The sequence below is a fragment of the Lupinus angustifolius genome, chromosome LG01 (genome assembly GCF_001865875.1).
Source record: "Lupinus angustifolius cultivar Tanjil chromosome LG01, LupAngTanjil_v1.0, whole genome shotgun sequence".
Lineage (NCBI taxonomy): Eukaryota > Viridiplantae > Streptophyta > Magnoliopsida > Fabales > Fabaceae > Lupinus > Lupinus angustifolius.
The window spans coordinates 21,540,635-21,568,109 of NC_032009.1; the positions used below are offsets into that span (position 1 = coordinate 21,540,635).

The 27,475-nt window shown below is 34.5% G+C and overlaps 4 protein-coding genes across 11 annotated transcripts; 3 read left to right on the forward strand and 1 right to left on the reverse strand.

The window, feature by feature from the left end:
* Positions 1,368-3,649, forward strand: LOC109354734 (triphosphate tunel metalloenzyme 3-like). Of its 3 annotated transcripts, none has more exons than XM_019597441.1 (2): positions 1,368-2,222; positions 2,818-2,848. In XM_019597441.1, exons 1-2 carry the CDS (start codon positions 1,612-1,614, stop codon positions 2,831-2,833), a joined length of 627 nt encoding a protein of 208 aa, XP_019452986.1. In that variant the 5' UTR covers positions 1,368-1,611; the 3' UTR covers positions 2,834-2,848. The 3 variants fall into 3 exon arrangements, with proteins under 3 accessions (XP_019452986.1, XP_019452978.1, XP_019452994.1); XM_019597433.1 differs by lacking the exon at positions 2,818-2,848 and adding an exon at positions 2,371-2,632; XM_019597449.1 differs by lacking the exon at positions 2,818-2,848 and adding an exon at positions 3,455-3,649 and having other exon boundaries at positions 1,369-2,222.
* Positions 4,390-11,529, forward strand: LOC109354781 (protein S-acyltransferase 24-like). 2 transcript variants are annotated; one of them, XM_019597505.1, is made up of 13 exons: positions 4,390-4,856; positions 5,394-5,534; positions 5,915-6,027; positions 6,609-6,688; positions 6,817-6,980; positions 7,902-8,040; positions 8,129-8,228; positions 9,292-9,349; positions 9,539-9,616; positions 9,759-9,857; positions 10,480-10,558; positions 10,646-10,794; positions 10,910-11,529. In XM_019597505.1, exons 1-13 carry the CDS (start codon positions 4,584-4,586, stop codon positions 11,390-11,392), a joined length of 1,956 nt encoding a protein of 651 aa, XP_019453050.1. In that variant the 5' UTR covers positions 4,390-4,583; the 3' UTR covers positions 11,393-11,529. The 2 variants fall into 2 exon arrangements, with proteins under 2 accessions (XP_019453050.1, XP_019453058.1); XM_019597513.1 differs by having other exon boundaries at positions 4,684-4,872.
* On the forward strand, positions 14,413-23,250 carry LOC109354792 (F-box/LRR-repeat protein 13-like). Its single transcript, XM_019597526.1, has 16 exons — positions 14,413-14,507; positions 15,120-15,411; positions 15,499-15,627; positions 15,730-15,937; positions 16,596-16,742; positions 17,059-17,133; positions 17,506-17,577; positions 17,772-17,843; positions 18,096-18,167; positions 18,279-18,350; positions 18,878-18,949; positions 19,554-19,625; positions 20,337-20,480; positions 21,349-21,420; positions 22,176-22,322; positions 22,760-23,250. Exons 2-16 carry the CDS (start codon positions 15,214-15,216, stop codon positions 22,942-22,944), a joined length of 1,737 nt encoding a protein of 578 aa, XP_019453071.1. The 5' UTR covers positions 14,413-14,507; positions 15,120-15,213; the 3' UTR covers positions 22,945-23,250.
* Positions 22,870-27,320, reverse strand: LOC109354753 (HSP-interacting protein-like). Of its 5 annotated transcripts, none has more exons than XM_019597494.1 (4): positions 25,959-27,320; positions 24,584-25,886; positions 24,258-24,496; positions 22,870-23,787 (listed from the first exon to the last, which is right to left on the reverse strand). In XM_019597494.1, the coding sequence occupies exons 1-3, from the start codon at positions 26,670-26,672 to the stop codon at positions 24,348-24,350; spliced, it is 2,166 nt and encodes a 721-aa protein (XP_019453039.1). In that variant the 5' UTR covers positions 26,673-27,320; the 3' UTR covers positions 22,870-23,787; positions 24,258-24,347. The 5 variants fall into 5 exon arrangements, with proteins under 5 accessions (XP_019453039.1, XP_019453014.1, XP_019453030.1 ...); XM_019597469.1 differs by having other exon boundaries at positions 24,584-26,694; positions 26,765-27,319; XM_019597485.1 differs by having other exon boundaries at positions 24,258-24,490; positions 24,584-27,319.

Below are 27,475 nucleotides of genomic sequence, written 5' to 3' on the forward strand. Positions count from 1 at the left end.
TCTGTTGGCGATGATTAACATTTTCGCTCTTTCTTTTTGGATTTTGTATATGTTAGTGGCGATGTAGTTTCCGCCTTTGTTGATTTAGTTTGTATGAACTAAAGATGACTTAACCATTTATATGAATTGTGTTATTCAGGAAATTGTGAATCAGGTTAAGTTATCATTCGATAACGATAAGTTGATTTTCCGCATTTGAGTTACTTAAAGTGATGTCCCGGAAAAGGAAGGTTTTAAAAGGAAACAATTTTATACATCCCCATTTCAAAAAAAAAAATTACCCATTTTTCCGCAATGTTTTTGAGAAGTATTTTTCGGGGCGTTACAACTATGTTGCTCTAATATACATAGATTTTTATAGTTTTGTTCCATACTGATTATTAGTACATAATTATGACTTAGTTGTTGTGTATTGTCATTTACTTCATGTTGGTATTCCATTTTTAGAGAAAGTACAATTAACAAGTGCCAAATATTAAGATTTCTTTTAAATGTGATTGAACTAGGAATGACAACAAGGCGGATTGAGATTGAGTTTATGCTTACCCAACTCTGAATCTGAAATTCAAAACTTGAATCCAAACTCAATAGGTTGATATTATCAATATCATCTCCAAACCTGTCAGGTTTTGGGTAACCTAAATTCACAAAAAAACAATTGAATAAGTGGCTAATGCATTGAATTATTATGTACCAATTCAATTTAGAATTTGCAACTAGATACTGCTACGTTATAATAAACTTCTCTTAATATTATTCATTTATAATTTCCAAACATTATATCCTTATACTGTTTACATCAACAACTACATCTTTATATCTGCTCAGCATTGTAAGCAAAAAGAAGATACCAAATGAACGTGTTAGATTAAGAAGCACCTACTCCATTAATCCGATTGAAATGGTGCTATAATATTTAGTTTGAGATGTCCCTTTCCAATTAATCTAACATGTCAATACAACAAAACTACCACATTATAATAAATGAATAACATTTAGAATTTGCAACTCAATAACACAATACTTTTTCTTCAATTTTCATATATTAATTGGGGTAGGTTCAGGATAGCATATCACATGTACCAAATCTGAACCCAAACCTGAAAATTAATAGCGGTAAAACTTGAACTCAATCACATCAGGTTTGTTCTATTAAATTCGGGTTGAGTTGAGATAAGTGTCAATGAGTTCCATTTTTGTAGTCATCCCACATATTTATTTACTACCGATCCGAACCGGGTTTAGATGTTATTGGGCTGACCCAATAAACACTTGGGTCAATTTGACCAAGATTTCGACCATTTATAAATGTTACTGGGCCGGCCCAAATATCTAGCTATAAGAGGATGGGTCCAAATCCAATTTATGTAGATCAGAAAATGCTGAGAAGGAAACCAACTAAGATTCAACTCAAGATCGAAGATAAAGAAGAACTCGACGAAGCTCGTCGCCGCAACGCCGCCACCACCACCACCGAAACCACTGGCGCCTCCGCTCTCCTCCGTCACTTCGATAGCGCAGAAGATTCCTCTTCTAAAGCGCATCGCATTGGCCTCTCCTCCTAGAACAACTTTCACCACGCGCTCCTTCTCTCACTCCCTTTCTTCCCCAATGGAAGTCGAAGTTAAACTCCGTCTCGCGAACGCAGAATCTCACCGCCACGTCACCACCCTGCTCGCTCCCTTCCACGTCACCACCCATCGCCAGCACAACCTCTTCTTCGACGGCGCCAATTCGCAGCTTTCGTCTCAACGCGCCGTCCTCCGCCTCCGATTCTACAACGACGACGAAAGGTGCGTCGTTTCGCTGAAGGGGAAGGCGGTGCTGGTGAACGGAGTTAGCCGCGTGGAGGAGGATGAAGAAGATCTTGACACGAAGGTTGGTCGTGAATGCCTGGCGGAGCCAGGGAAGCTTGGTTTGGTGGAGAATAATAGGGTTTTGGAGAGAGTGAAGGAAGAGTTTGGGATTGTGGATAAAGAGAATGGGTTTGTGGGTTTAGGTGGTTTTAGGAATGTGAGGAATGTGTATGAGTGGAAAGGGTTGAAGTTGGAAGTGGATGAGACTTTGTTTGATTTTGGGACTTTGTATGAGATTGAATGTGAGAGTTCTGATCCTGATGAGGCTAAAAGGATTCTCGAAGAATTCTTGAAGGAGAATGGAATTGATTATTCATACTCTAAGCTCTCCAAGTTTGCAATTTTTCGATCTGGGAAACTCGCATAGTGAGTTAAATTTCTATCATTTTTAATTAAGCTACATGTCCATTTGAGTTTTATTCATTTTTGTTTGTGGTTGTGATTTAAATTATTAATTTTGTTTAATTATTCCCGTAGTAAGTCAAACATGATTTATGATATAACATTACGATAATGTTGTTCATAGCCGATCTCACCTAATGAGATAAAGTTGTAGTTGTTGGTTGTGTATTCTCATTGTTGTTCAACATTCTGTAGTATGACCATTTTGTTACTAGGATATGCTAGGATTTGTGACTTATGTAATGCATATGCCATTACTGCTATTATGTTCTTAGCTCCATTGCCCTTTTTTTATCTCAGCATGTATTGTCTATACAATTGATATGCATTTGATTTCTTTTTAAAGTAAAATAAATTGGCTGAAGATTATCATATTCCATTTTTGTTTTTTTTATATTGGGATAAGTGGAAGATTTTATCTCTTTCTATGCTCTTCAATTGCACAGAACAAAAAGTTTGGAAGTTCCCACTCTCTAACACCACTATATTCGTTATAGTATAGTGTATCTTATAAGTTATAACTCAATATGAAATTGACAAAAAAAATTATTCCTTGCAGCTCATCTTCATTGTGACAATGGCTAATGTACCTTGTGTGAGAGTGAGTGATAGTATGCAAATCTCGGGGTGATAAGTCAACCTGGTAGACATGATTGTAGAATACATTTGAAATCAAATATATAATCTCATTATGTTGTTGAGCTAGCGGTCCTCTTTAGTGAACTGTTTAATACGGCTTATTTTGTTTAAAGTTCAAGGGCAAACACACTGAGAGAAGAATGAAGTGCTTGATTTTGGTGCTATTCTTGTGGACCATGCTCTTTTATTGTAAACAAATGAACATTCAAACTAAATACACCTTCTAACTACCATAATTAAGTAAAGAGATCTGAGTGTCTAATGAAAGAGAATTATATTGGGGAAAGGAGCTATTGTACTTCTTGTGTCTGTATGACTTATTGTAGGGAAGGTATATTAATAACAACAACCTAGCCTTAGGAATTATTCCAGTAGAATGTTGGTTAAATCACCCTGGTAGCCATAATTGAAGAATATATTTGAAATCAAATAGATGGTCTCATTATGTTGTTGAGCTTGTGCTCTTCTTTAGCATACTGTTTTAATATTAAGTATTGAAATCTCCTCTTCCACTCATCCAACAGTTCTAAACTTCATTATATTGGTCTTTTTTGTAGGTTACTGTTGATTGATTGGAAAACAGGATTGGGGACTACATCTACTCTGGAAAACCTTTCTTTTCTGATAAATAAACCATTTTTATTTTCCATGCTAATCTGTAAATCATCTATATTTACATTTACTATGCCAAGTTTGTTTTGGATTTGGTCACTGCATTAAAACATTGAATGTTAGTTTGGCCTTGTTCTTCTTGCAATAAGTATTATTACCTTGCTTGTTCAATGACTCAAAAGTAACAAACTTTTCTGAGGTGCTCTTGAACAACATCAGGATTGAACTGGTAACTGAATAAATGCATGAGCTATTAGAGATTTGGTGACTTGAACAATGAGTGTGTAAAACGGGTTCCGGGGTTCAACCTTCATCACTGACACCTGCTTTATAATATGCTCTGTTTGACCTGTTTCCTTTGTAAAAAAAGGTAGAAATAATAAACAATGGTTTAACTATAACAACATGCCACTAGTAATGACAATGTTGGCGAAAATTAACATTCATAAAAACGAAATTAAAATAAAAACTATGTTTTTATAAATATATTTTCATTGAAATTAATCTTTTGAATTTGGTTGATATGTGTAAGGTTCTAGATGCTTCCAGTGCATCTATTGTCTTAATCTATGTACCATAATCACATCACACTTTTTGAGATTAAAATGCTATAAATTTTCAATTTACCAAAAGTGCTTGGCAGGTACATTCAAGTTGGCAATAGAAGCTAACAATTTTTTTTGGCAATAAAACTATTGATAGAAGTAATAAAGATTCTAATAAAATAAAGATCATATTTAAAAATAGAATTAAAATGGAAAAAAATTCCTAAAAGTAAAAAAAAGTAGATGATAATTAAATAATGCCCAACAACAAGAAAACTAATGATAATAATAATAGCATGTTGTTATGTCCACATTAAATGAATGCATATGATATATGCGTGTTGTGTCTGTGATTCGTTCTTGTTCATAGAACAGACTCAGAGGGTTGGTCAACCGCGACTTCTATGACCCAAACCCTCTTTCTTTCTCTCTCACCACATTTCCACATAAACCCTAGAATTTAATCAATCTCATCTTTTTCAATTCAATTCCATTCCAATTCAAATTCTACATCCATTTTTACGCATCTATGTCATCCGAGATCGAGGTTGTTGACGAGGTTCAATCCCGAGATCAGCAATTGCCGACGGCTTCTTCTTCGTCCTCTACCGCCGGTGAAGTATCGGAGGAGAGCCTCCGCAATGATGTGTACACGGCGGCGGCGTACGGGGATTTGGAGAAGCTGCATCGATTGGTGGAGCAAGAGGGTTGTACCGTCACGGAACCAGATGGATTAGGTTACTATGCGCTTCAGTGGGCTGCACTCAATAATCGCACTGCCGCTGCTCAGTACATCATTGAGGTTCTTTCATTCATCGGTTTGCTTAATTGCTTAGTATTGTATGAGCAAAAAATATGAATGATGATGGTACTTTTAGTTCTCCATCTCATATTTTGTGTTTTTGATAGCTAGCTAGGTGGTTATGTATGTACTATGGAGATGGAATTTGAATTTGTTGTTTATTTATTTGGCAATTGAATTTCACAAACATGGCTTGATTCTAAGCATGGGTTATAGTTTGCGCATGTGTGGAGAAGACTTGTGGAAGTGTTACTAAGTAGAAGATGGTTCAGCGGGGGTAGCCTAATTACTAGAGGCAGAGGGTGGTCGATAAAAAAACTATAGCCGCATGTGAAACCATTAAAAAGGATTTAGATATTGGTTGTTTTCATGTAGACATGATTTACGGTGGAATATTATGGGGTCGATTGATCCATGTAGCTAACCCCACCTAGTGGGAAAATGATTGCTTGTTTTTGTGTGTGCATGTGATATGCAAAATTGGTTGGTGGTTCTGGCATTAGCTTACTATTTATGAATTGGTGTTGTGATTGGCAGCATGGGGGAGATGTAAATGCAGCAGATCATACTGGCCAAACAGCATTACATTGGAGTGCGGTTCGAGGTGCTATCCAGGTTGCAGAGCTTTTACTCCAAGAGGGTGCTCGAGTGAACGCTGCTGATATGAATGGTTATCAGGTTAGGTTGATCTCATTCTTTTTCACCTTTATTAAAGAGATCACTGGGAAAAGGAATTTCATATCATGAATTCAGCAATGCGACAAACCCAACTACTTTGCCATGTTACTTGCTAAAGTTGCAGCTTACTCTTAATCAGGAATCTATATGTTCAGAGCAATGCAAACTCATCTGTGCACTGCAAAAGATTTATAAAAGAAAGATGATATTTGCCTCAAATAATCATTCAAGTTGTCAATTTCATTATGCATCCCTTAAACTTATTCATCTGTATCTGTTTACTTATGCCAAAATGGCACTTTCTGATCCTCCTCTCATCTGAAGCATGTGAGTGCCATTGTAACGGTTGATTTTACTAATTATAAAAGAATTGGATGCAGACAACACATGTTGCTGCTCAATATGGTCAGACGGCTTTCCTTTACCACGTTGTTTCAAAATGGAATGCTGACCCCGATGTTCCTGATAATGATGGAAGAAGTCCCTTGCATTGGTAATCAAGAATATGAAATTCGATCATCTTTCTATTTGTTACATTCTGCCCTGCAGTCAAGCAATGACACATTTTGTGAGCTTATGCTCTGAATTTTTTGTTGGTTTGTGTGCTTGATGCTTGTTATTAGTATCCTGTGAGACTGTAACTTATTCTGTCACACAGTGTCCATATTCTATTATTAATCCATCATTAAATATGATGTTTGAATTAGTATGCCAGATGGGTTACGTGATTTATATTACACTTGTAGCTACACTAATTATATTTATTTGTAGACTTGTCTCAATAATATAAAGCTTATATCATGGTACAGTTTTGCATATGTATTTTTGTTTAATATATGCTAAGTTAGACTAATCTTTTCCTTTAACTTTTTTATTTTTATTTAACTTATAAGTTATTTTTTAATTCTACAATGTCAATGAATTATTTTTCCTTTGTGCTATTTATCTCCTTTGACATGTATATTTCCCCTTTTAACTGATAATTTCAACGGTTCTGATTAAGTGAATTATTTGTGTAACTCTTCAGTATTTTAAGTTCTTGAATTGATTCTTTCCTTGTGGCTTGAATTTTAGGGCTGCTTACAAAGGTTTTGCCGATTCTATACGTCTACTTTTATTTCTTGATGCACATAGGGGACGTCAAGATAAAGAGGGTATGTTCAATTTTGCTATCCTGAAACCTTCAATTGTGCTGAAATTATACATGCTCTGATATAAATGATGAATTGATCTTTGATTTTCGAAGACTTATTATGATTCTCATTTTCTTTGATGTATCCAGGTTGCACGCCCCTTCATTGGGCTGCTATCAGGGGTAACATGGAGGCCTGTACTGTGTTAGTACAGGCTGGCAAGAAGGAAGACCTGATGGTCACTGATAATACTGGCCTTACACCAGCACAGCTTGCATCAGATAAGAATCACAGACAAGTTGCTTTTTTCCTTGTAGGTGTTTTATAAACAAAATGCTATACTTTAGTTAGTAATGCCATTTCGATGGCACTTTGTCATCCCTCTTTCAAAGTGTATATTTGCATGCTCTTGAGAATTGGACTGGCTGGCTTGCCTGAAAAGCATTTTTGTTCATTGCATCTGTAGAATATCTGCTTTAGTGGAGTCTTATGTGTGTTTTGCTAATGAAGAAACACACTTTCAGTGTTGATGTGCTAATTCTACTTTGCATCCTATCTCTGTCTGGTAATACTCATGTGGATTGCATGCTTCTGCCACAATACATATGGGACATCAGGATCTCTGATCATAATGTATTTGAAAATTTAAATGCCACTATTGCATATCACATATTACAGCATGAACCTCCTTTCAAATTGAAATCTATTGTTTAGAAAAGTAAATGATGAATGTTGAGTTGTTGATTATGTCTTGACAAAGATTTAAAAACTAGTATTATTCTATTTCTGCTTGAAAACATCTTCAGATCATAAAACCTGACATATCAAAGTTATTGATATTATGAATTGTATGGTGTCTTAACTCTTATCCTTTACAAGATGTACATACTACATAGTAATAGTGATCTGGAAAAAATTAATTGCTAAAAAAGATACTATCTTCTTGTCTTTCGTGTACTTCAAAGTTGTTACATTTTAAGGTCATTACCGATTATAAAGAGACTCTTAGGTATTATCTGTGAGCATGGTTGTCTGAAATTTTGAAACAAAGTAGTTATAGTGAGTGGTGGTACATGGCTTTGCTTTTTTACTTACATTTATATAAGTTTGTTGCTTCTAAAGACATGCTTTTCATAGATTGCCGCCTTGTTCTAGTAACTGATGCCAGATCTCATATATTAACCAATTTAATTATGAGCGCAAGTTTTTTTACATTGCTAAATTTGTCATGTAGGGAAATGCTCGAAGACTGCTTGACAAACGCTTTGACGGGAACAGCCGCCTTGGAAAGATTTCCAAATTAGGACTTGCTCCTGTATTATGGTGTATAATTTTTGTGCTCCTGGTCACCTATATTCATTCGGTCATCTTGGGTATCTACCTTAACTTCCACATTTGAAATAAATTACTTGTGCATTTGAGCACCTTTGTGCCTTACGATCATTTCAATCTTTTTTGCAGCAACAAATCTGCCGAAGCTGACAGCTGCAGCTGCCCTTCTCGCATGGTTCGGAGTTTTACTTGCAACTGTGGGATTGGCTATGTTTTACAAGTGTAGCAGGTAAGTAATATGATGTTTAAAGTTAAAACTTTACAGCTTTACACGAATATGTGTAGGCCATTATGTGTATAAGAACCATTGGTTATTTATATTTTATAAAAACTTAATGACTTTGACTCATCCTTTTATGAGTTCAAGAGACATTTTTTACACTTTACATAAAAACTCAGTTTTTTTGTTTATACATTCTCTAATTATAATGAAATAGTTAAGGATGGCATGGCTTTAAAACTGTTGGGTTTTCAGTGGTTTGAACTATGCAATTGTTATCATGTAGCCCTATGTGAGGTGATTCCGACGTAACGGTAAGGTTGTTTGCCTTGTGACCTGGAAGTTATAGGTTCAAATCGTGGAAACTAACTATTCGCTTGTGATTGTAAGGCTTCATAATCTTCCCTCCTTAGACCCCACTAGGTGGGAGTCTCGTGATTTGGGTTGGACTTTTTATTTAGCCCTATGTGAGTTGGCCCATGCAATGCATTACTCAAGTGTTTTTGGTGGGACTATTCCCAATTTTCACCTAAGTTATGTAGAGGAGATTGTTTCCCATGTACTTAATTGGTTGGCTGCATGGAAGTGGTTTGGACTGAGTTGGTTTACAAGTGTCTAGGGGAATGGTAGATCCTTCACCATTTTGTGGAGGCTAGCACTGTTCATATTTGCCCATTTACCATCCATTAATGCTTGCTTCTTGGTCTATATTCTCCTAGCAGCCTCCTTGTATACCATGAACTACTTAAAATTATGCATCTGATTGTTTGACATCTGATAGAACCTTTTAGCAGTTGGTTATTCTTTGTTTTCAAGCTCTCAAGATAATATCTGATGGCACTCACTTGAAGGAGGTATTGTTTTGTATGGTGGTCAATATACAAGGAAATAAAGTGTCAACTGAAACAGAAAAGACATGCATAGCCTATATTAGTTAATTTTTCATTTGCTGATTTTATGACTAGTCACAGACTCACAGCTTTTGCTAAATGCCTTATTTCTTTGAAGATGCTTTTCTTTTGTTGTATTATTTTGTTTTGTTTTCTTAATCTTTCCCTCTCTCTTTTTACAGCAAGGATCCAGGTTACATCAAAATGAATATGCATGACACTGAGAATATGAAAGATGATGTGAGTTTTGTTTTGTTCTACCTGGACTCTACTTTGACTCTCAGAACCACTGTCAATTGCTAGATTTTATGCTTCTATTTCCTTTATGCTTTTTTATGTATTGAGTACAATAATCTCCTGTTAATCTGTTCTAACTTTATATCAATTGAATGTGTCATTGACTTCAAAAGGTTGATTGATTAATTGCAGGAGCCTCTCTTGAAGATTGAGATAAATAATCCTGCTTTGTTAGCTGGAAATTGGTCCCAGCTTTGTGCAACATGCAAGGTTCTTTCTGCTTTCCTTAGATTATCTGACTTCTTGGTGTGGAACACTCATCACCTGTAATCAGTATCTTGTACACACCGATAAACATGCCCATCTATCCTTGCTTTATTTTGTACACATATTCATATCACTTTTTCTTTAGATTGTCAGACCTCTTCGTGCGAAACACTGTTCTACCTGTGATCGTTGTGTGGAACAATTTGATCATCATTGTCCTTGGGTTTCAAATTGCATTGGCAAGGTACTTCTGGGTGATTTTTTTATTTGCATGCTTTGCATTTAAATGTTAACTGACTAGATTAAACTTTTCATTCTGTCACTGTCTTCAACCGGGGATAAGGGGATGGGGGAGATAAATTAGTCTCAGACATTTATTATGTTCCCCTCTTCTCTTCTTCACCAATATCTGTTTTATGCACCTCGTGAACCTCAAGTGTAAGGCATGCCACTTGTTAATAAAGATAAATCCTTATTTTCTGATACATTTTCATGGGGATTTCTATGTTGCAAACAGTTGGGATTGATCACTCTTGATTGGGTGCAGGTGCTACTGATTATTTAGTTTAAATCTGTTTTGTTGCTGCAAATAAATAGCGACTTGTCTAAAATGATCTATTTGAATTGGTTCTTACAATATGCCATCTATATTCAGTAAACCATTTTAGTTAGGTTAGACTATTGATCACATCTCAACGTTGTTATAATAGTTATTTAATATTAGTAACTTAGTAGTATTTAAGTGCCGTCCGTTTTCTATTTCCAAAAATTAAGTATGCAACTTTAATTTTCTGACTGATTGAATTGACCTGATTTTTTTCCACGGTGGATAATTTGACCTGATTATTCCTACACTATGATTACAGAAAAACAAATGGGATTTCTTTGTTTTTCTTGTTCTGGAAGTTTCAGCAATGTTGGTTACTGGTGGAGTTTCTCTTACAAGTATGTTTGTGTTGAGGACGTAAATAGTTACATTGTTCATTTTTATGCAATCTAAACTGCTGATTGTAACTGATTTTCTGCATGCAGGAGTATTGACTGATCCACTTGCTCCTTCTTCATTTGGAGCATGGATTCAGTATGTTGGTAAGAATCACGTTGGTGCAATATCATTTTTAATTGCTGATTTTTTCCTATTCTTCGGTGTGTTCGCTTTGACAGTTGTTCAGGCTAGTCAGGTATGTTTTAGAAGCCTCATTTAGTTTTCATTTTATTCCTTTTTGGTTTGGTGCAAAATAAATTCTCTTTTCATCTAAAGTATGTGCCCTTTTCTCCTATTTTTCTTCTTTGTAGATATCGCGCAATATCACGACAAATGAAATGGCAAATGCAATGCGGTATAGCTATCTCAGAGGTCCAGGTGGTAGATTTAGAAACCCATATGATCATGGTATCAAGAAGAACTGTTCCGATTTCTTGATCAATGGATACAATGAAGACGTGGAGTGCATCGAAGAAGTAGGTAATTCAGAGGAGGGTATAGGAATGGAGCCCATTGCAAGGAGCTCAAACTTAACAAATGGAGACTCACATTCTCATTTTGATCATACAAAGGACAATAGAAATGGCCATGTTGTTATTGATGTGAATTCCAACACTACCAACTCCAAAACACACCATGGTCATATTAATGGTCACATTCATTCTTCACATTGTAGCCATGATAAGAATAATAATAATAATAATAGTAGTCAAGGCAAAACTAAAAATGAGAACATTCCAAAGGGCTTAGGTCTTGGCCTTGGACGTAATGCTAGATCTGTTACACCCTCGTGATATTTACATGTCTGCTTGGTTGTACTTAACTGTAATGAGTTAAATCAATTTATTCTGGCTCTTTTTGCCATATCCATGTGCAATTCTGTCCTATTACACTTTAGTTTTCTTATATTTTATTCTTCTCATTTTGTAACGAATTTGACTGAGAAACTTTATATTTTATTCTTTTCTTAGTACATACCTATTTTGGTCTCAAATTTGTGTATATCAATTTATTTTCTGAAAAAATTTAAAAATCAAAATGGTCCAAAAAATATAAGGATTGATTAAATTAGTTATTTTTAGCATTTTTATAACCTCTAATAATAACTATTTTGACTCACTTGTCAGGATTAGTTTGAACATTCGGTGTGTCTACCGTTTCTAAGATTTCTAATGTTGTCTTTTATATCTATTTTCGAATTTGTTTTTCATTTATATTTATGAGTGAACACATTTCATTTTCTTGATATTAATATCATAGTCTATAAAGTAAAGTATTGTGAATGATTTCCTTAACTCAACTGTTTATATTTGCTTCATTTGCTACTTTTTTGGGAGGTGTGATTGTTATTTCTAACCATTATTGTTTTCAAGAATCAGACATTTAATCTTTTGGTTAAAGTCTAGTAAAACTTTACGCAACTGGATAATATGCAACTGGATAATAGACGTTGGTTCAAGTAGTATATATTTGATTCCCCTTAAGCAAGGTCTCAGGTTCGAGTCTTGTGGATGAAAAAATGTCCGCTGAGAGAGTTAATCCAACATACCTGTGGATGTTCCCAGCTCGGACATGATTGCTTTTAGTGCAAAAATACTTGTAGGAAACCAAAAACTAGACCAATGTCTTGTTAGTTAATCTATTATGATATGAGTAAGAGTACATAAAAAATTACCAGTTTTATTCTTTAAATTAAAAAGTATTTTTTATTATCAATATGTGATATAACTTTTAAAAATAAGAGAAATGAAAAAAAGAGATACAATTAGAAATAGTACAACTCAGAGAAAATGACAGGTTATAAATATCTCATGTTAATTTAATTTGATCATATAGAAAATGAATGATGTTGTCACTTCATAGAAAAATGTGATAAATAGCAACCTTATGATATTTTCAACTTCAAGACTGTCATTACTTTAGTCAGACGAATATAAAAACGTCATTACTTTTATCACTGAAAAATGTAATAAAATAAGGAGAAAAATGATCATTTGCGATGCACCAACTAAAGAAGGAACAACATGATGACAAGATTGAAAGCTCAACTTTTGAGTCACCGGTGGACATTTGTTGTCCCATAAAAGTTCAATGTAGCACTATTTATCATTGGTTAGAAAAATATTTAATCTTAAATACATTTTTTTTTAACTAATTACAAACTATGCCACATAGAGTGACACATTTTGGAGTACAGCAGATATATTCTCCTGCAATTTGCAGCGTAGGTTACTTTACTTTTTTGAGTTTAATAGGTTTTGGTATCAATCATTCATTGGATTTGGATTAGAATCTAACCTCCAATTTAGACTTACCAATGTACTTTTTATTTGTTTAATCTTTCTAATTCTTCATTTGGAAGGGTAGAAATAGAAGAGAAAGAGAGTGAGAGGAGAGAAGTTGAGGAGAAATATATTCTTTCTCTCATTTGGTTTGGGAGAGAGTTTGAGGGAGGAGAGAAAAAAAGAAGAGGCCCCTACAAAATCTTTTTCTTCTCCCAAGTGAAGAGAAAATGAGAGGAGAAGAGAGACTCCGATCTATTGTCCCAAACTGTATCTCAAACCATGTCTTGCACCAATAATATTGAAACAGAAAATAAAAAATAATGAACATTTATTTTTTTAATTGACATGAAATATTTTATTGATGTTCGACATGATTTGAAACATAATTCGGGACAACAAATCTTTATCCAGTGAAGAGTGGGAGAGAAAAATCAATTCTTTCTCTTCCTTTTTTATACAACCAAACAACACTAAAATTCATTCTATTTTTCATCTATTTCTCTCTTTTCACTCTCTTTCTCACATATTTCTTTGGTTGGGAGAACAAAATAAGAAGAAAGAAATATGATTGAGAGAGGTTTAAATTCTGACATATTTTCTAATGAGGCGTTCATGGAAAGTAAAAATGATTGCATTCGAACTATTCAAATATAAATCATAATCTGATAAAAATGAAAATCTATTTTTTAATTGAAATATTTTGAATTAATTTTATAATGCATGATTGATTCAATTGGAATTTTGGATTCAATTTAGAAAGAAAAGTATTATATCATTTTAATAAATTACCATTCTTTTACCTATCATAAAGGTAAGATTTATAAATAATCAATATACATCATTTACCGTTTATTTGTACTATTTTATTTAAAAACTAAAAGTCAATAATAATTGACAATATGAAAAACTTTTAGGGCGTTTATCTTTTTCACTAACCGCATCCATTTCTTTCCTCTTAAAAAATAATCCATTCATTAATGGTTGACAATATCTATATAATCATATATATCAATATCAATAAGTTGTTGGTCTACTAACGTAAAATTTCATTAGATCTTATGATGATAACAAAGTTAACGATTTAATTTATTGAAGCAATATTTGTTAGAAACAACAACCACATACTCAATTCCTTATCAACATTGTAAAAAAATATCATTAATAGGAAAAAAAACCATATATATTAATAATCATGTCATTATGTGTACTACAAGTTTACAACCCAGTGATTGTTATCAAAACCATATTAAATGTAATTAATAATTTAAAATAAATGAAGATAGGCATGAAGAAAAAAGAAGAGCGTTTAGATAGAGTCCAGAATGATCCAATAAAATAGAGAGAAAATAGAAAAAGACGAAAATAACGGAGGTGGGTCCCGCTTCAATTGACCCCACTCTTCTCTCGTTCTTATCCTTAACTCGAAACTAGTTCCACTCTCTCACCCTCTCCTTCTGCCACGTGTCACTCATCCAATGGCGTCTTTCTTATTCTTCTCCTTCTCCTTCTTCTTCCTTCCTTCACACTTCACAACACAAACCCTCATTCCATCACTTTCTCTCTCTAAAACATGCTTCGTTAATGGAGTTCTCATTCTCCGTTCAACCGTTACGCTGTTCCGAAGGTATCATATCTCTTCATTCCGTTTTTCTCACCGTCTCTGTTACCGGAATATTCCTTTTATGTTTACTCTCCCACACAAAAAAAGGTTTCATGAAACGTAAACGTAACTAGAACACGTTTTTTTTCGTTTCTATATGTTGTAAATTTTTAATGATTGATTAATAATGAAAGGTGAAAATATCTTAAGCCTCTTAATTAATAAATAGAGGCTCTGTCTCTTTATACACTTAAAATTGAAAAAAATTTATTTAAAATACAAAAAAAGGATAGTGAAGGAATCGTGTTGATCATTTTGAGCATCTGAAACTGGAGGTGCTGATTTCTAACATGTAACTGAACCTACTATATCATGATTAGTATACTATTAATGAACATGATTTTCATTTTACACTTAGTCATGGTTCTCTTATTTAGTCTATGTATCGGATTCGGCATACCACAGAGACGATTACCTCGAACTCGAACCGAACCTGTACAGTGAACCATGTAACTATGTTAATGGATTATATTTCACTGATGATAACTGAGGAGGCCTAGTTTGTTTGATTGAACGGATTAGTTAACATTAAGTATAATTATTTTGACATATATTTTTGTTTATTTGTTCTTGCAGTTCACTCGAACAATATTTTGCTCTGAAATGGGAACTTGACTTTGTTTGTCACATTCCATGCATATATGAAAAAAGTGTGTAAATAATTTAAGTGATGGGGGGTATTTGTTCTAGAAAGAGGGATCAACAAGTTCTTGAAGATGATTTTCGCAGAGGAGTCTTTGGAAGATATTGTAGAAACGGTAGCACAAAATGGTTAGGAGCTAGAAGTTTACGTTCCAAGGCAAATCATTGCCCTGGAGGGGGAAGCATCCCCTCCCTCATGGAGTTGTGCATATATAAGATACGAGAGGTGCATGTTGTCTTTAACTTAATCGTTTTACTTTGGTTATTTTTGTATTCATTCAGTACCTGATCTACTGTTGTTAAGTTGTAATAGGATTTTACTAAGTACAACTCCTTTTCAATTCTTCCACGGGACATAAGCCAGCAAATCTTCAATGAATTTGTGGATTCTCATTCCTTAACGGATGCATCTCTTGAAGCTTTTCGAGATTGTGCTCTTCAGGTAGTGTACAAGTAGCTTAGTAGAATTGGAAGTGTTGCTTAAGTTGGAATTCGAATTTTCAGTCACGAAGTTCATTTATGATATGTGTGTTCTGCATGGCAGGATGTTTACTTGGGTGAATATCCCGGAGTTGATGATGGTTGGATGGATGTCATATCTTCGCAAGGATCATCTTTACTCGCGGTTGACCTTTCTGATTCTCATGTGACAGATAATGGTTTGCGTCTTCTAAAAGTTTGCTCAAATCTCCAAGCATTAACTCTCAATTACTGTGATCAATTTTCGGAACATTGGCTCAAACACATTAGTGGTAAAGTTACTATTTCTTTACTAATGATTAGAATTTCTTTAAACCGGACTATTTTTTTTGTGAACATGGTCAGATCACACAAATTATTCAATTTGTGGGACTTTGTGCCAAGGTTGATGATATTTAATGCCTAATTTGCATTCTTTCTGTATGAAAACTATGAATCATCATTAAGATTTTAGTATGTCTTTACAAAGAAGATCAGGGAAATTCACTCATGTTAAAATAGAATACACTCTACTAAATAATGATTTCTAACTGATATCTTTAATGTCTTATTCAAAAGCAATCAAGAGTTTTATCATTCATAATTTTATGATTTGTACCAGTGAAACTTTTTAAAAGTTGATTTGAATTTTGTAAGTTCGCTCAATGTCATCTCCTTTTTGTGTGATTGCTTGTTTCAATTGTATGCTATACTTGCAGAGCTATTCTTAGTGATAAAGTAATATTGTTTTGCCTTGTAGTTGTAATATGAATGGTGGAACAATATGTTTGATACAAACACTCATTGAACCTTATGTGTTGTAGGAAATAGGTTTTGTCAATATAATAATGGCAATATTTGTTCTCTTACCAAATAGGCTGGATTGACTTTCTGAAAGTTCAAAAGCCCAATTTCACTAACATAAACAAGCATTGCAATTTTCTTGCATAGGTCTTTCAAACTTAACTTCCTTGAGTATCAGGAAGAGCAGCTCCGTGACACCTGATGGAATGCGTGCTTTCTCCAGCTTAGTTAACTTGGAGAAGTTGGACCTTGAGAGGTGTTCAGAGATTCATGGTGGATTTGTTCATCTTAAAGGTTTCTATGCTTTATATTATGGTTGTTTTATGTAAGAAGTTAACTAGACCTTGATGTAATTTGCTTCATTAAAGACCGACCTGTCACATGGTAACTAATCTCGTGGCAGAGCATGCCACAAGCTTATCATGGTTGACCCCCCAAACACCATTGTGTCAAGGTTGCTCAATCCTACCAGTTGAGCCAATCTTTACTGGCTATGTCAAGCAATCTTATCATTTAGATATCAGACACTACTTTGCTTAAATTGCCCTTTTATATAAATTGGATTGTGGAATTGCAAGGTTATCAACATAGTTTCCCTTTTTGTGTACAGGTTTGAAAAAGCTTCAATCTCTTAATATTGGATGCTGTAAATGTGTTATGGATTCAGACATGAAGGCTATCTCAGGTATTGATCATAAGATGGTGTGGATTTTTCCGTTGTTATTTTTAAGATAGGTACCTATGTCGTGATCCGACTTTGGACCATAAAATTATCCCGGTTCAATTATGAGCCTTGGCATCAACCTAATTGAGCCGACTTTGGTCCATAAAATTATACTCATTAGTTTTGGGTTGGGGTTAGGGCATCAGGCCTACACTTTGGGAATGTCGGGTACTTTTAAATGTTTTATTTATTTATAAATTTCTAATAAACTATATGACTTCTTGACCTGATCATGTGGTTTTGCAACTGTAATCGATAGCTTCATGGTATTTTATTGTCAGTAAAAGCTAGGCATGATTGATGTTTGCATTGACTGTTAGTGTGTGATTTCAGGGCTTATAAATCTAAAGGAATTACAAATCTCCAACAGCAGTGTTACTGATCTTGGGATTACTTATTTAAGAGGTATTTTCCATTGTGTTTGTTATCATTTACAACTGTCATAACAAGACACTTAAGTGAAGATATACCATTTTTTCTTATCATCAAACTGGAATTTTAACTTGTAGAATAACCGAATAACTTCAAAATGCAGTATGCTCTATGTATTATGTTATTTTGTTCTCATTATTACCTGGGTATTCCTATGTGGTTTACAGGTTTGCAGAATCTTACCACATTAAATGTTGAAGGATGCAGTATTACTGCTGCAAGTGTAGAGTCAATTTCTGGTATTTTTCCCCACGTTTTACTCTTTAAAGCCTCATTTAAAATTTTCCCTCCTTACTTACAGGCAGCAATTTGTTTGTCCTGGAAGTATTTGTTATGCACAGCTTATCAAATAATTTTATTTGGACAATTAAGGATACAAGTAGTGCTAAAAAGCTGCAGAGACAGTGTTGGAACTCTGATATTCTTCCAATCACCCAATGTCTAAAGTTTTATTACTCTGTTCTTTATTTATATATTTCTTTCTGGTACAGCCTTGGCTGCCTTGGCATACTTAAACCTCAACAGATGTGGTCTTTCTGATGATGGATTTGAGAAGTTTTCTGGTAAGTTTGACTTTGACATGTAGTTATCAAATTTTGATGATTTCCTGTGCGATGTTCATAGCTGACAAGTAAATTTTTTTGGTTTTACATCATGCACTCCATTTCCTGCAGGTCTTAAAAGTTTGAAGAGGTTAAGTATGGCATTTAACAAGATCACGGACGAGTGTTTAGTTCATATGAAAGGTGCTTCAAATCTCTACCTCTTATAAGAGTGATTATTTTTTCCGTCTTTGGCTTCCTTATGTTGGAATGGCACTTGATTTATATCTTCAAGTTATTATCCTATTTTCAGATGTGAAATAACATGTAAGATGGGCCTTTCCTTTTTGCCTTTATGTCTTTCCACACAATAATTTTATATTAACATTCTAACTAGTCTTGTTCATGATTCTCTTCTATCTATAAAAAAAATCCTTGCAGCTAATGAAAAAAAGGAAAAGTGAAAAAAAAAACTGTTACAAAATTGAACAAAAGCATGAGGACACGTATAAATTATTAGGCTTTTCAATTATAGGCTTTAAATTTCTCTGAAGACTTGCCCATTTGGTCTGTACAGCTTGCTGACCCTTCACTTTCTCAAGTATTACTGGGTTCAAACTCCACATGTTGGATCATGGATGTTTATGTGTAATTAACTAACATTTTGCTTGTAACTTGTTTATCAATTTTTGAATTGTCCTTTATATCCTTCGTTTGTTTCTTTTTTTTAGGCTTAACAAATTTGGAGTATTTGAATCTGGATTCCTGCAAGATAGGTGATGATGGGCTTGCTAACTTAACAGGTTTACCATTATATTTCACATTATATTTGAATGCTATTCTTTTTCATAGTTACTTATACTCTTCCAATGTTCTCTTCATCTGCTGGAACAAGGCTCTATACTCTGATGCCATGGGTTATATTTTGTTCTTGAAAATTAGACTTGACCTCATAAGTGTATAATTCAGGCTTTGCTATTAAACTCAATCCAGCAGTACCGAAATAATTAAATGTCACTACAATGGCATCCCATTCGAGGGTGAATGCACAGACAATTCTGAGAAGACGATAAACTGAAGCGGAAAAGTACAGAACTTGAGAAACATACATTCATATATATGAAATAGAGCCACATTGAACCTGGCATAATCCAACCGGAAAACATGGTTCTAATCTGTATTCATAAAATTATCCGAGGAAATCAATCAAGCATTTTGCCTTGACTTAGTGTTCAGAGTTGGATATGCACCATGCTGGGTCTAGCAGTTTGGCGTTTTGTCCTTAATTTATTTAATTTGCTCTATTACAATGTTCTTTCTGTGGGAACAAGGTTCTTTTTCTTATGAAAGATATTCAGATTTGAAGTATAACCTGTGGTATGAATTGATAAATATTTGTTCTTTCAGGCCTCACTCTCTTGAAAAGTCTAGTGTTGTCTGACACTGAAGTTGGGAACAGCGGGCTTCGTTCTATATCAGGTAAGAATTTAAACTCCATAATTAGTGTATGAATTTGTTGGCAGGCAAGAATTCAAATCAGATTATTGATATATTTCTAAATTCATTGTTGTATGCCCTTTCAAAAACAATAATAATAATTCATTGTTGTATGCTTCACTTCTGCATAAATACATAGTTATGAAAGTTGTAGTGCTAAGTTATGACAATTAGATATTCTATATTTCATTTTCATGTAATATTGTTTGGTTCATCGTGACCTTGAGATCACTAATTCAAATTCTGGAAACACCCTCTTTGCTTGCTTGCTCGGTAAGGCTGTGTGCTTTAATATACAGTTATCATGAAATTTGAGGCCCATTCTTGGAATGTGATTGTAGACTGTTGTATAATATGTTGTAAGATAAGTTCAGAAATCCCATTGAGTTACCTAAATACAATTTATGCATTTTTTAAATAAAAAATTGTTCCCCTCTGTTTTGCAAATCTGTCCCTGCACTGCTGAGATTTGGTTGCTGCCTCATATTTCATTGAATAATGAATAAATGTATCTAGCTGTTATGGTTTTACAATTTCTTTCCTGAAGCACTCTGTGTGAACATTGTAGATACATACCACACTCAACATACAATCTCAGAGGCTATATGTATCTATACGTTTCTGTCTTGCTAGATATCATTAATACAGAGCTTAACTACATTTGTTGATTATATGGTTCTTGATTTTATCCAGGTTTAAACAAACTGGAAGATTTAAACCTGTCATTTACCTTAGTAACTGATGGTGGCCTTAAAAGGCTGTCAGGATTGACAAATCTCAAATCGCTCAATCTGGATGCCCGGCAGATTACTGATGCTGGACTTGCAAATCTTATAAGTAAGCATTTCCTTTTGTAGTCATATATCAGCCTTGTGTTTCTGTTATGTGGATTCACCTGGAATTGTTTTTAATCAGCACTTTTGTTGTAGGAATTATGAAACGCTTTATATATAGAGAGAGAGGATATATAGGGGGTGTTATGTTGCGGTGAATAAGCAACATTTACAACCAGATCTTGGACTGGATTTATGATCAATTGTCTTTCTATTTTATTTTGTATAATCCACTTTAATATAGTATTCCACTCTGTTACCCAAGAATCTAAGATCCAGTTATGAGATTCAATACTTTTATAAATGAGTGGTAGATGGTTAGAGAACCATGCTTCCATGGTTCCCTGTCTGTTTCTATCCCTTTGAACGATTTTATCTGTAATTAGTCATTTTAATGCTCCTTTTTCTTCTGTCTTCTCCATTTTTGTTACCATTTAGGAAGTTTGAAGAAATACATGCGAAAATGTAGCAGCTATATTTCACTTTGCCTTCCAAACCTATATTGATGGCAAGCTTTTCCATGGCATTTTTGTCACATGTTTTTTAGAAACAGGCAGGTTATTGTACTGCAACAATATATTTGTTTTATTAGGACTGGTTCAAATATTTCTTTGAATGAAGGTATTGAATTGGCACAACTCTATATATATAGTGAATTACACTCAAAACTGTACCAAACCGACCATATATTGTCTACCCTATAAGCTGATATGGGTCATGTCCTAATGAGGTGCCTGCTGTAAGACATGTTTCTTTTCTTAACCGTTTCATTGTCCATATTAATATGTAATTAACTTCTGTGCCAGTGATGCTTAATTTTGCTTCTTTCAATAGCTTCAAATCTAGCTTCCTGATTGGTGTGCCTTGCATAGGTTTGAGTGGCTTGATAAAGTTGGATCTCTTTGGAGCACACATTTCAGACTCTGGAACTACATATTTACGATGTATGTATATACTAACCTGATTTTAATCATAATTGATTTCATTTATTCTTTTTTGTTGTGACTAACAGTAGATTTTTCAAGCATATCTGATTGCAAGTTGCGACTTGCGATCATGTTATTTGCAAGATAAATGTTATTCATTGAAGAGATTAAATGAATCTACATAGGGTTGTGTTTCTGTTCTTTATCATATTATATATCATATAAAATTCCTAAAATTGCTGAAAACTGCACTGGTAAGTCTTTGTCAACTACACGAAGTGGTGTGCCAAGCGAAACCATCTTCTACATTTGGTTTCTGTCATAATGTTTTCCATCATGTCTATAAATTTAATACTGAAATTTTTGCTGGTCTTAGACTATGTTGATCATCTTATCTTTCATGGTCCCTCGAAATTGATGTAATACCAGTGGAAACTCTTGGACGTGTTATGAAGTATGAGTAACCCACTTAACTTACTGAAATCAGCATTAAATCAGTTTTTTCTTTAATTCTGGATATAATAAATTCATATTTCTCTGTGCCTACACTTGAGAATAACCAGTCTGATAGCCTAATAGTAATAATAATAGTAACAGACCTTGAAAACCCATATTCCCATCCAACACCAGCTTACTTTTGATTAATGTACTCATTGTTTATTATACAAAATGTGTGCTGATTGACATAATAGGAAAATATAGATCTAGATAACCATGTACATATGTTTATCTTGTTGGCTGAAATGTTATTTCCTCTATGTTTTATGCTGTAGCGTTCAAGAACCTGCAATCCCTTGAAATATGTGGTGGCGGATTAACTGATGCTGGTGTAAAAAATATCAGCGATATTGTCTCCCTGACACAACTAAACCTGTCCCAGAATTGCAACTTAACAGATAAAACTTTGGAACTGATATCTGGTATTTCTGCTTGTCTTTATTACTTTATATCTTCCTTGCTACTGCTTTTCAGCAATTTTGATCTGATCGGTTTGACAGATATAGACACAAGACTGTAAATTGAATGGCTAGTCAATGATATGTTAACCTCTTGCAATTTCAAGTTAGTTGTAATTAAGCACTAACTTCTAGTTGGTAGACCAACATGACATCTCATATTCTATTCTTGTGCAAAAGGTGGGAAATGTTTGATGTAGAGTAGGGCACTGAAGAAACATGTATAACCTGTTAATTGTGATTAACCAAGTTGGATAATCAGAATTTAAATCTGAAAAAAGAAAGATAGAGATGGGGAGTATCATTTTGTTTCTATTTCCTTCCTTGCCTCATAGGTTGATAAGATGAAATGTTGTTCTGATTTTGTTAACAGATCTTTGTATATCTTTATCTGATTATAGGAATGACTGCATTGAGGTCGCTAAATGTTTCGAATTCTCGTATAACCAACCGGGGACTTCAGTATTTGAAGCCTTTAAAGAATTTACATAGTCTCTCCTTGGAGTCTTGCAAGGTTACCGCATCTGAAATCAAGAAGCTTCAGTCTGCTGAGCTTCCCAATTTGATAAGCTTTCGGCCAGAATAAACCTGGAGAATGTGAGAATTCTGTTACCACCCTGGTGAACAATCTCTGTGCATATGTATATAGCTACTTATGAATGACCATTATATAAAAATGTACATACAATGTAATGCATGCAGAAGAATGTAATTATGCTTTGTTTTGCATTACCCATCTAAGAATAATTGCATGTGACCACATCCCAATTCCCAGCCACACCCTCCTCTGAATATAGATGCAGTGTTGGGCTATGCACTTCAGTCAAACCCGTCTATATATAGTACATATACATAATGTAATTCGTTCTGGTCTTGATGTTTACCATTTTAATAGTTGTTTGAAGATACATTTAGGTGCTCCGTATTATAGTTTATTAAGTAATTATTGTAATGTATTAGAATATAGTTTTGAACACCATGTTACATGGTTTTTAATTTTCTGTTGTGCTTTGTGTGTTAACTGCATATGTAAAATTCTGGAAGTTCATGGTTTTGGGATGGATTAAAATTTGCCCTCTCACCCAAAGTATACATTGCCCTATTTGGTTTTAATTGTCTTATACAAATACCTCTCATCAATATCATACTCTTTTGTGTGTAATTTGTAGACATTTTTTTTTTATGTTTAATATAGAATGTGTTTCAACTATTAAGTTCTAGTACAAGGAAATCTCAACAGATGTAATATTTGAATAAAGGGGTGCTCAGCAAAGGCAGAAACTAGGTAAAATGTAACTCCTGCAACTGCGTCAACCCCATGTAAAAAAGAACTTGTAGACCCTTGCGATGCTGGAACATTTATGGGCAATGAAAAGAATGGTGCGATGTTGAATCCAAACTCTTCTAGGTAGCAACTAGCAAGAAAAACCTGCACAGTATGTGAACCTAAATTATGAACAAAAAACAGTAAAGTATAATCATGTTATGAACAAAGGCAGCATACAAAAGAGGAAAAATAATATCAGTAAGCATTGGCAACCATGTACATAACTAATGGTAGCTCAACTGAGAGGGTAAGAAAATATCACTTGAACATGGACACAAATGCTCAAGTTATTTTAAGCCTATAACAGATACATCTTAACTATGATTAGGTTCACAAAATAAATCCAGCATTTACTAATTCGTCCCTGATCCCTCTACCAAGAGTAATAGAGCCATGAACAATGATAACAATTTCACGATACACCCATTTAAAGTGAAGATGTCGATTTATGCGATATATCAGAGAACAAATCATGCAGATTATTAAATTTTATAGAGAATCAAAACCCCTACATAGAGAAAATCAATAAAGATCAAGTAAAAAATCAGTTCCTGTGTCAAACTACCAGTTACCTTCTGATGACACTAGCATCTCAGGCACGGAAGCAGCATAAATGACTATTGGACTGTTATTCTTCATGAACTTCAAGAAAAATATGCAACTCATGCAGGCTCGGATGCATTATATACTTTCGGAACTCGCCTTTTAAATAAGGGATCCAAACGAAATGATGGAATTCCACTCTGCCACCTTTTAGCTTCATACATCTCATTCCATGCCTGTAATATTTCATCGATTTTGAATCCTAGGCCTGTTAGCGAGTAGTGTCAGCATACACAAACATATATCGATTATATCTATTTAGTTACAAAGTTCCTAATTATCATGGAAATCATACCATCTACTGCAGTATTGTTTGAACAGTGGTTCTTCAACATTACAGTTATATCAGTTGGAGAAGCTCCGGCACGTTCAAACTTCTTAATTGCAACTTGCAGAGACTCATGCCAAACCGGTAGCTGAAATTTGAACTCTGCAATCGAACGTTCATATAGCATGGTACCCCACAGGAGATTTATTTGAGATCTAATATTTGTCGCCTGTGCAGCAATGTCATCTGATGATATAGTTTTAATCATCCGATCCAACCCCGTGCTCTGTAAATGTAATCTAACATCCTTTGAATAAGATGTTTTTCCCAAGCATTGCTTTTCTAATTCTTCCCATATCAGCATTCCTTTCTTCATATTATCGTCTGAATTGTTGTAAAGCCGAAGAACCTCATGGGAGGGCCATGTCGCTAAATCTATATCATTGCTGAGTGCATAATACGAAGAATGTTTTGCTTGCTCAAACTGCTGCTGCCCCAGTGCCACGAAGGCTTCATAAAAATCTGACTTAATTTTAATGGCCATTTCATATTTTTCTCCTGCTTTTGCATATTCTTTTTGTGCCCATTCATACGAACTTTTGAATTGTTCGCATGGATGTTCTTTAGAATAATCATCTTTGAAATATACTTTCTTCCTTGCCCTAGACATATGAATGTTTCCCCAGTTGAACAATGCTAGAGCAGTCATCTCCTGGAACTTATCTCCGGCCATGTCAAACACGCCTTGTGCTTCTTTACTTGTAACTACCTCCTCCAGAGCCTCAGAAGAAAGCTCCATCCCAAGTTCATGAAAATCCAAATATCTGTCAGATTCAAATCCAACATTGTTCTCGAACAGTTTGGCAAACAGGATGACCCAATCTTCAATGCACGATGGGGTAATAATTTCATTGGCTTTTACCATGCAACCATTCTCAGGTTCATTATTAATCCGAAACTCCTCCCCCGTGTTTACTTTAAGTTTCTCAAACATTGGATCCTGCTCAGGAGTAGCTTCGACTAGATACAGCCGGAAAGAACCCTGATTTCCTGCTCCGGCCAATTTTAATTCTTCATCAGAAGTGATTGTAACCAAATCACCTTCTTGGTCTCTGTACTTGACAAGAACAGCTCGTAGGCTTGGGAATCGGTCACAAATAATTTCTCTTAGCTGCAAGAGGCTGCAATTAACAGGCAATTCAGCCCATCTTATATCCTCACCAAAAATAAGTTTTGCGGTTTTCTTAGGTACATTTCCCCTTCTGCCATTACTTTTTTCATCTACAGCTTCTTTAATATCAGCCTTCTTCTCATCAATTTTTTCCGTAGCCTTCTTTTTGAATTTATTGGTCTTTTTCATAATACTTTCCTCAGCTTTCTTCTCATCAACTTTTTTCGTTGCCTTCTTTTTGAATATATTGGTCTTTTTCATAATACTATCCTCAGCCTTCTTCTCTTCAAATTTCTCCTCAGCTTGCTTCTTTGGGATTTTGTTGCCAAGCACCTTCTCTTCCTTTTTATTGGTCTTTTTCTTTCGAGTCTTCTCTTTCACTACCTTTTGTGGAGGCAAAGTAGTAGGAGGCTCAACATAATCCAGAGGCAACTCAATTGTCATATCACTTACTCTTAACCCTTTCTCCTCAAGTGCATTTTTCACATTTTCGTAAAGATCCAATGCCGTAACATTATTTGGCTCCATCTTCACAACAGTTCTAACATCTCTCAGAGCTAAATCAATCCTATTTAAATCCTTAAAGCACCTTGCCCTCTTCAACAGAGCTATACTATAATTTGGAGTTACTTTGAGGGCCAAATCGCATTCATGAATTGCCCTCGGATACTCACTCAGTCCCATCTGCATGTAGCATGCAGCCATGCTACTCCGCAGATTGGACACATCTACATGATTTTTCGGAAGCAATGTAAGGGCTTTCTCATATTTTATTAATGCTCCTTCAAGGTCCCTCTTACAAAACAACTTGTTTCCCTCACCCTTCAACTCTTGAGAAATGGATATAGATGTTTTTTCATATGCTTCATGGCTTCTATCTCCCACTTTGCTTTGATTTCCATTATGTTCACTTGTTTCTCCTACATGCTTCTTTTTCTTCCCCATTTTGAACAAAACAATCCAACACCAATGATGCTAGTCCAAGGAATCACCTCTCTCTCTCTCTCCCTCTCTCTCTCTCTCTTATTGCACAATACTAAATTTCAATCCAATAAGAAAAAAATATCCTTTTTTTGAAATAAATCTGGTGCACACACAAGATAACCAAATACAAACCTTCCAAAGAAGAAATTCAATTTAATAGGAAACAGGTTCAAAAACTAAAAGTTGTGCTACTGAGGATTGAATGTGTTATCTTCTCACCATATTGAAGGCTTTGAATCTAAACACTCTCTCTCCAAATTAAGATTATATTTCTAACAAAACAAATTCAACTAGGATAGACACATGTTCATCACAAATGGGATTTGAAGGTGAAGGGAACTCGGCTATGGTTTTCTCAGAAAACAAATAAAAACCCAGAATTTGGAAATGTAAAGAAACTTATCTGGGTGACAAATTATGAGGAAAAGATTCAAACTTTGACAGCAAAACTGGAATTCGATGAAACAGCAAGAAGGTATGAAATGTGACAAGTGTATGAAAAACGAGTCACGTTGTTGCGATGTTGTTTTATAATGTGTATGAAAAGCATATGACAAAAATCACACTCGCAAGTTTGGTATCTGAACTGAGATACTCAAATCTAATATCCACCAATCTCTCTCTCTTTTCAAATCCAAGCCCAATTTCTGACTCATTAATATATTTCTTATGGATTGGTTTTGGGAAAGAACAAACATATTCATTTGATAATGTATGAGTTCTATTATTGTTACTATATCTCTTATTCATATTTAGTAATCATT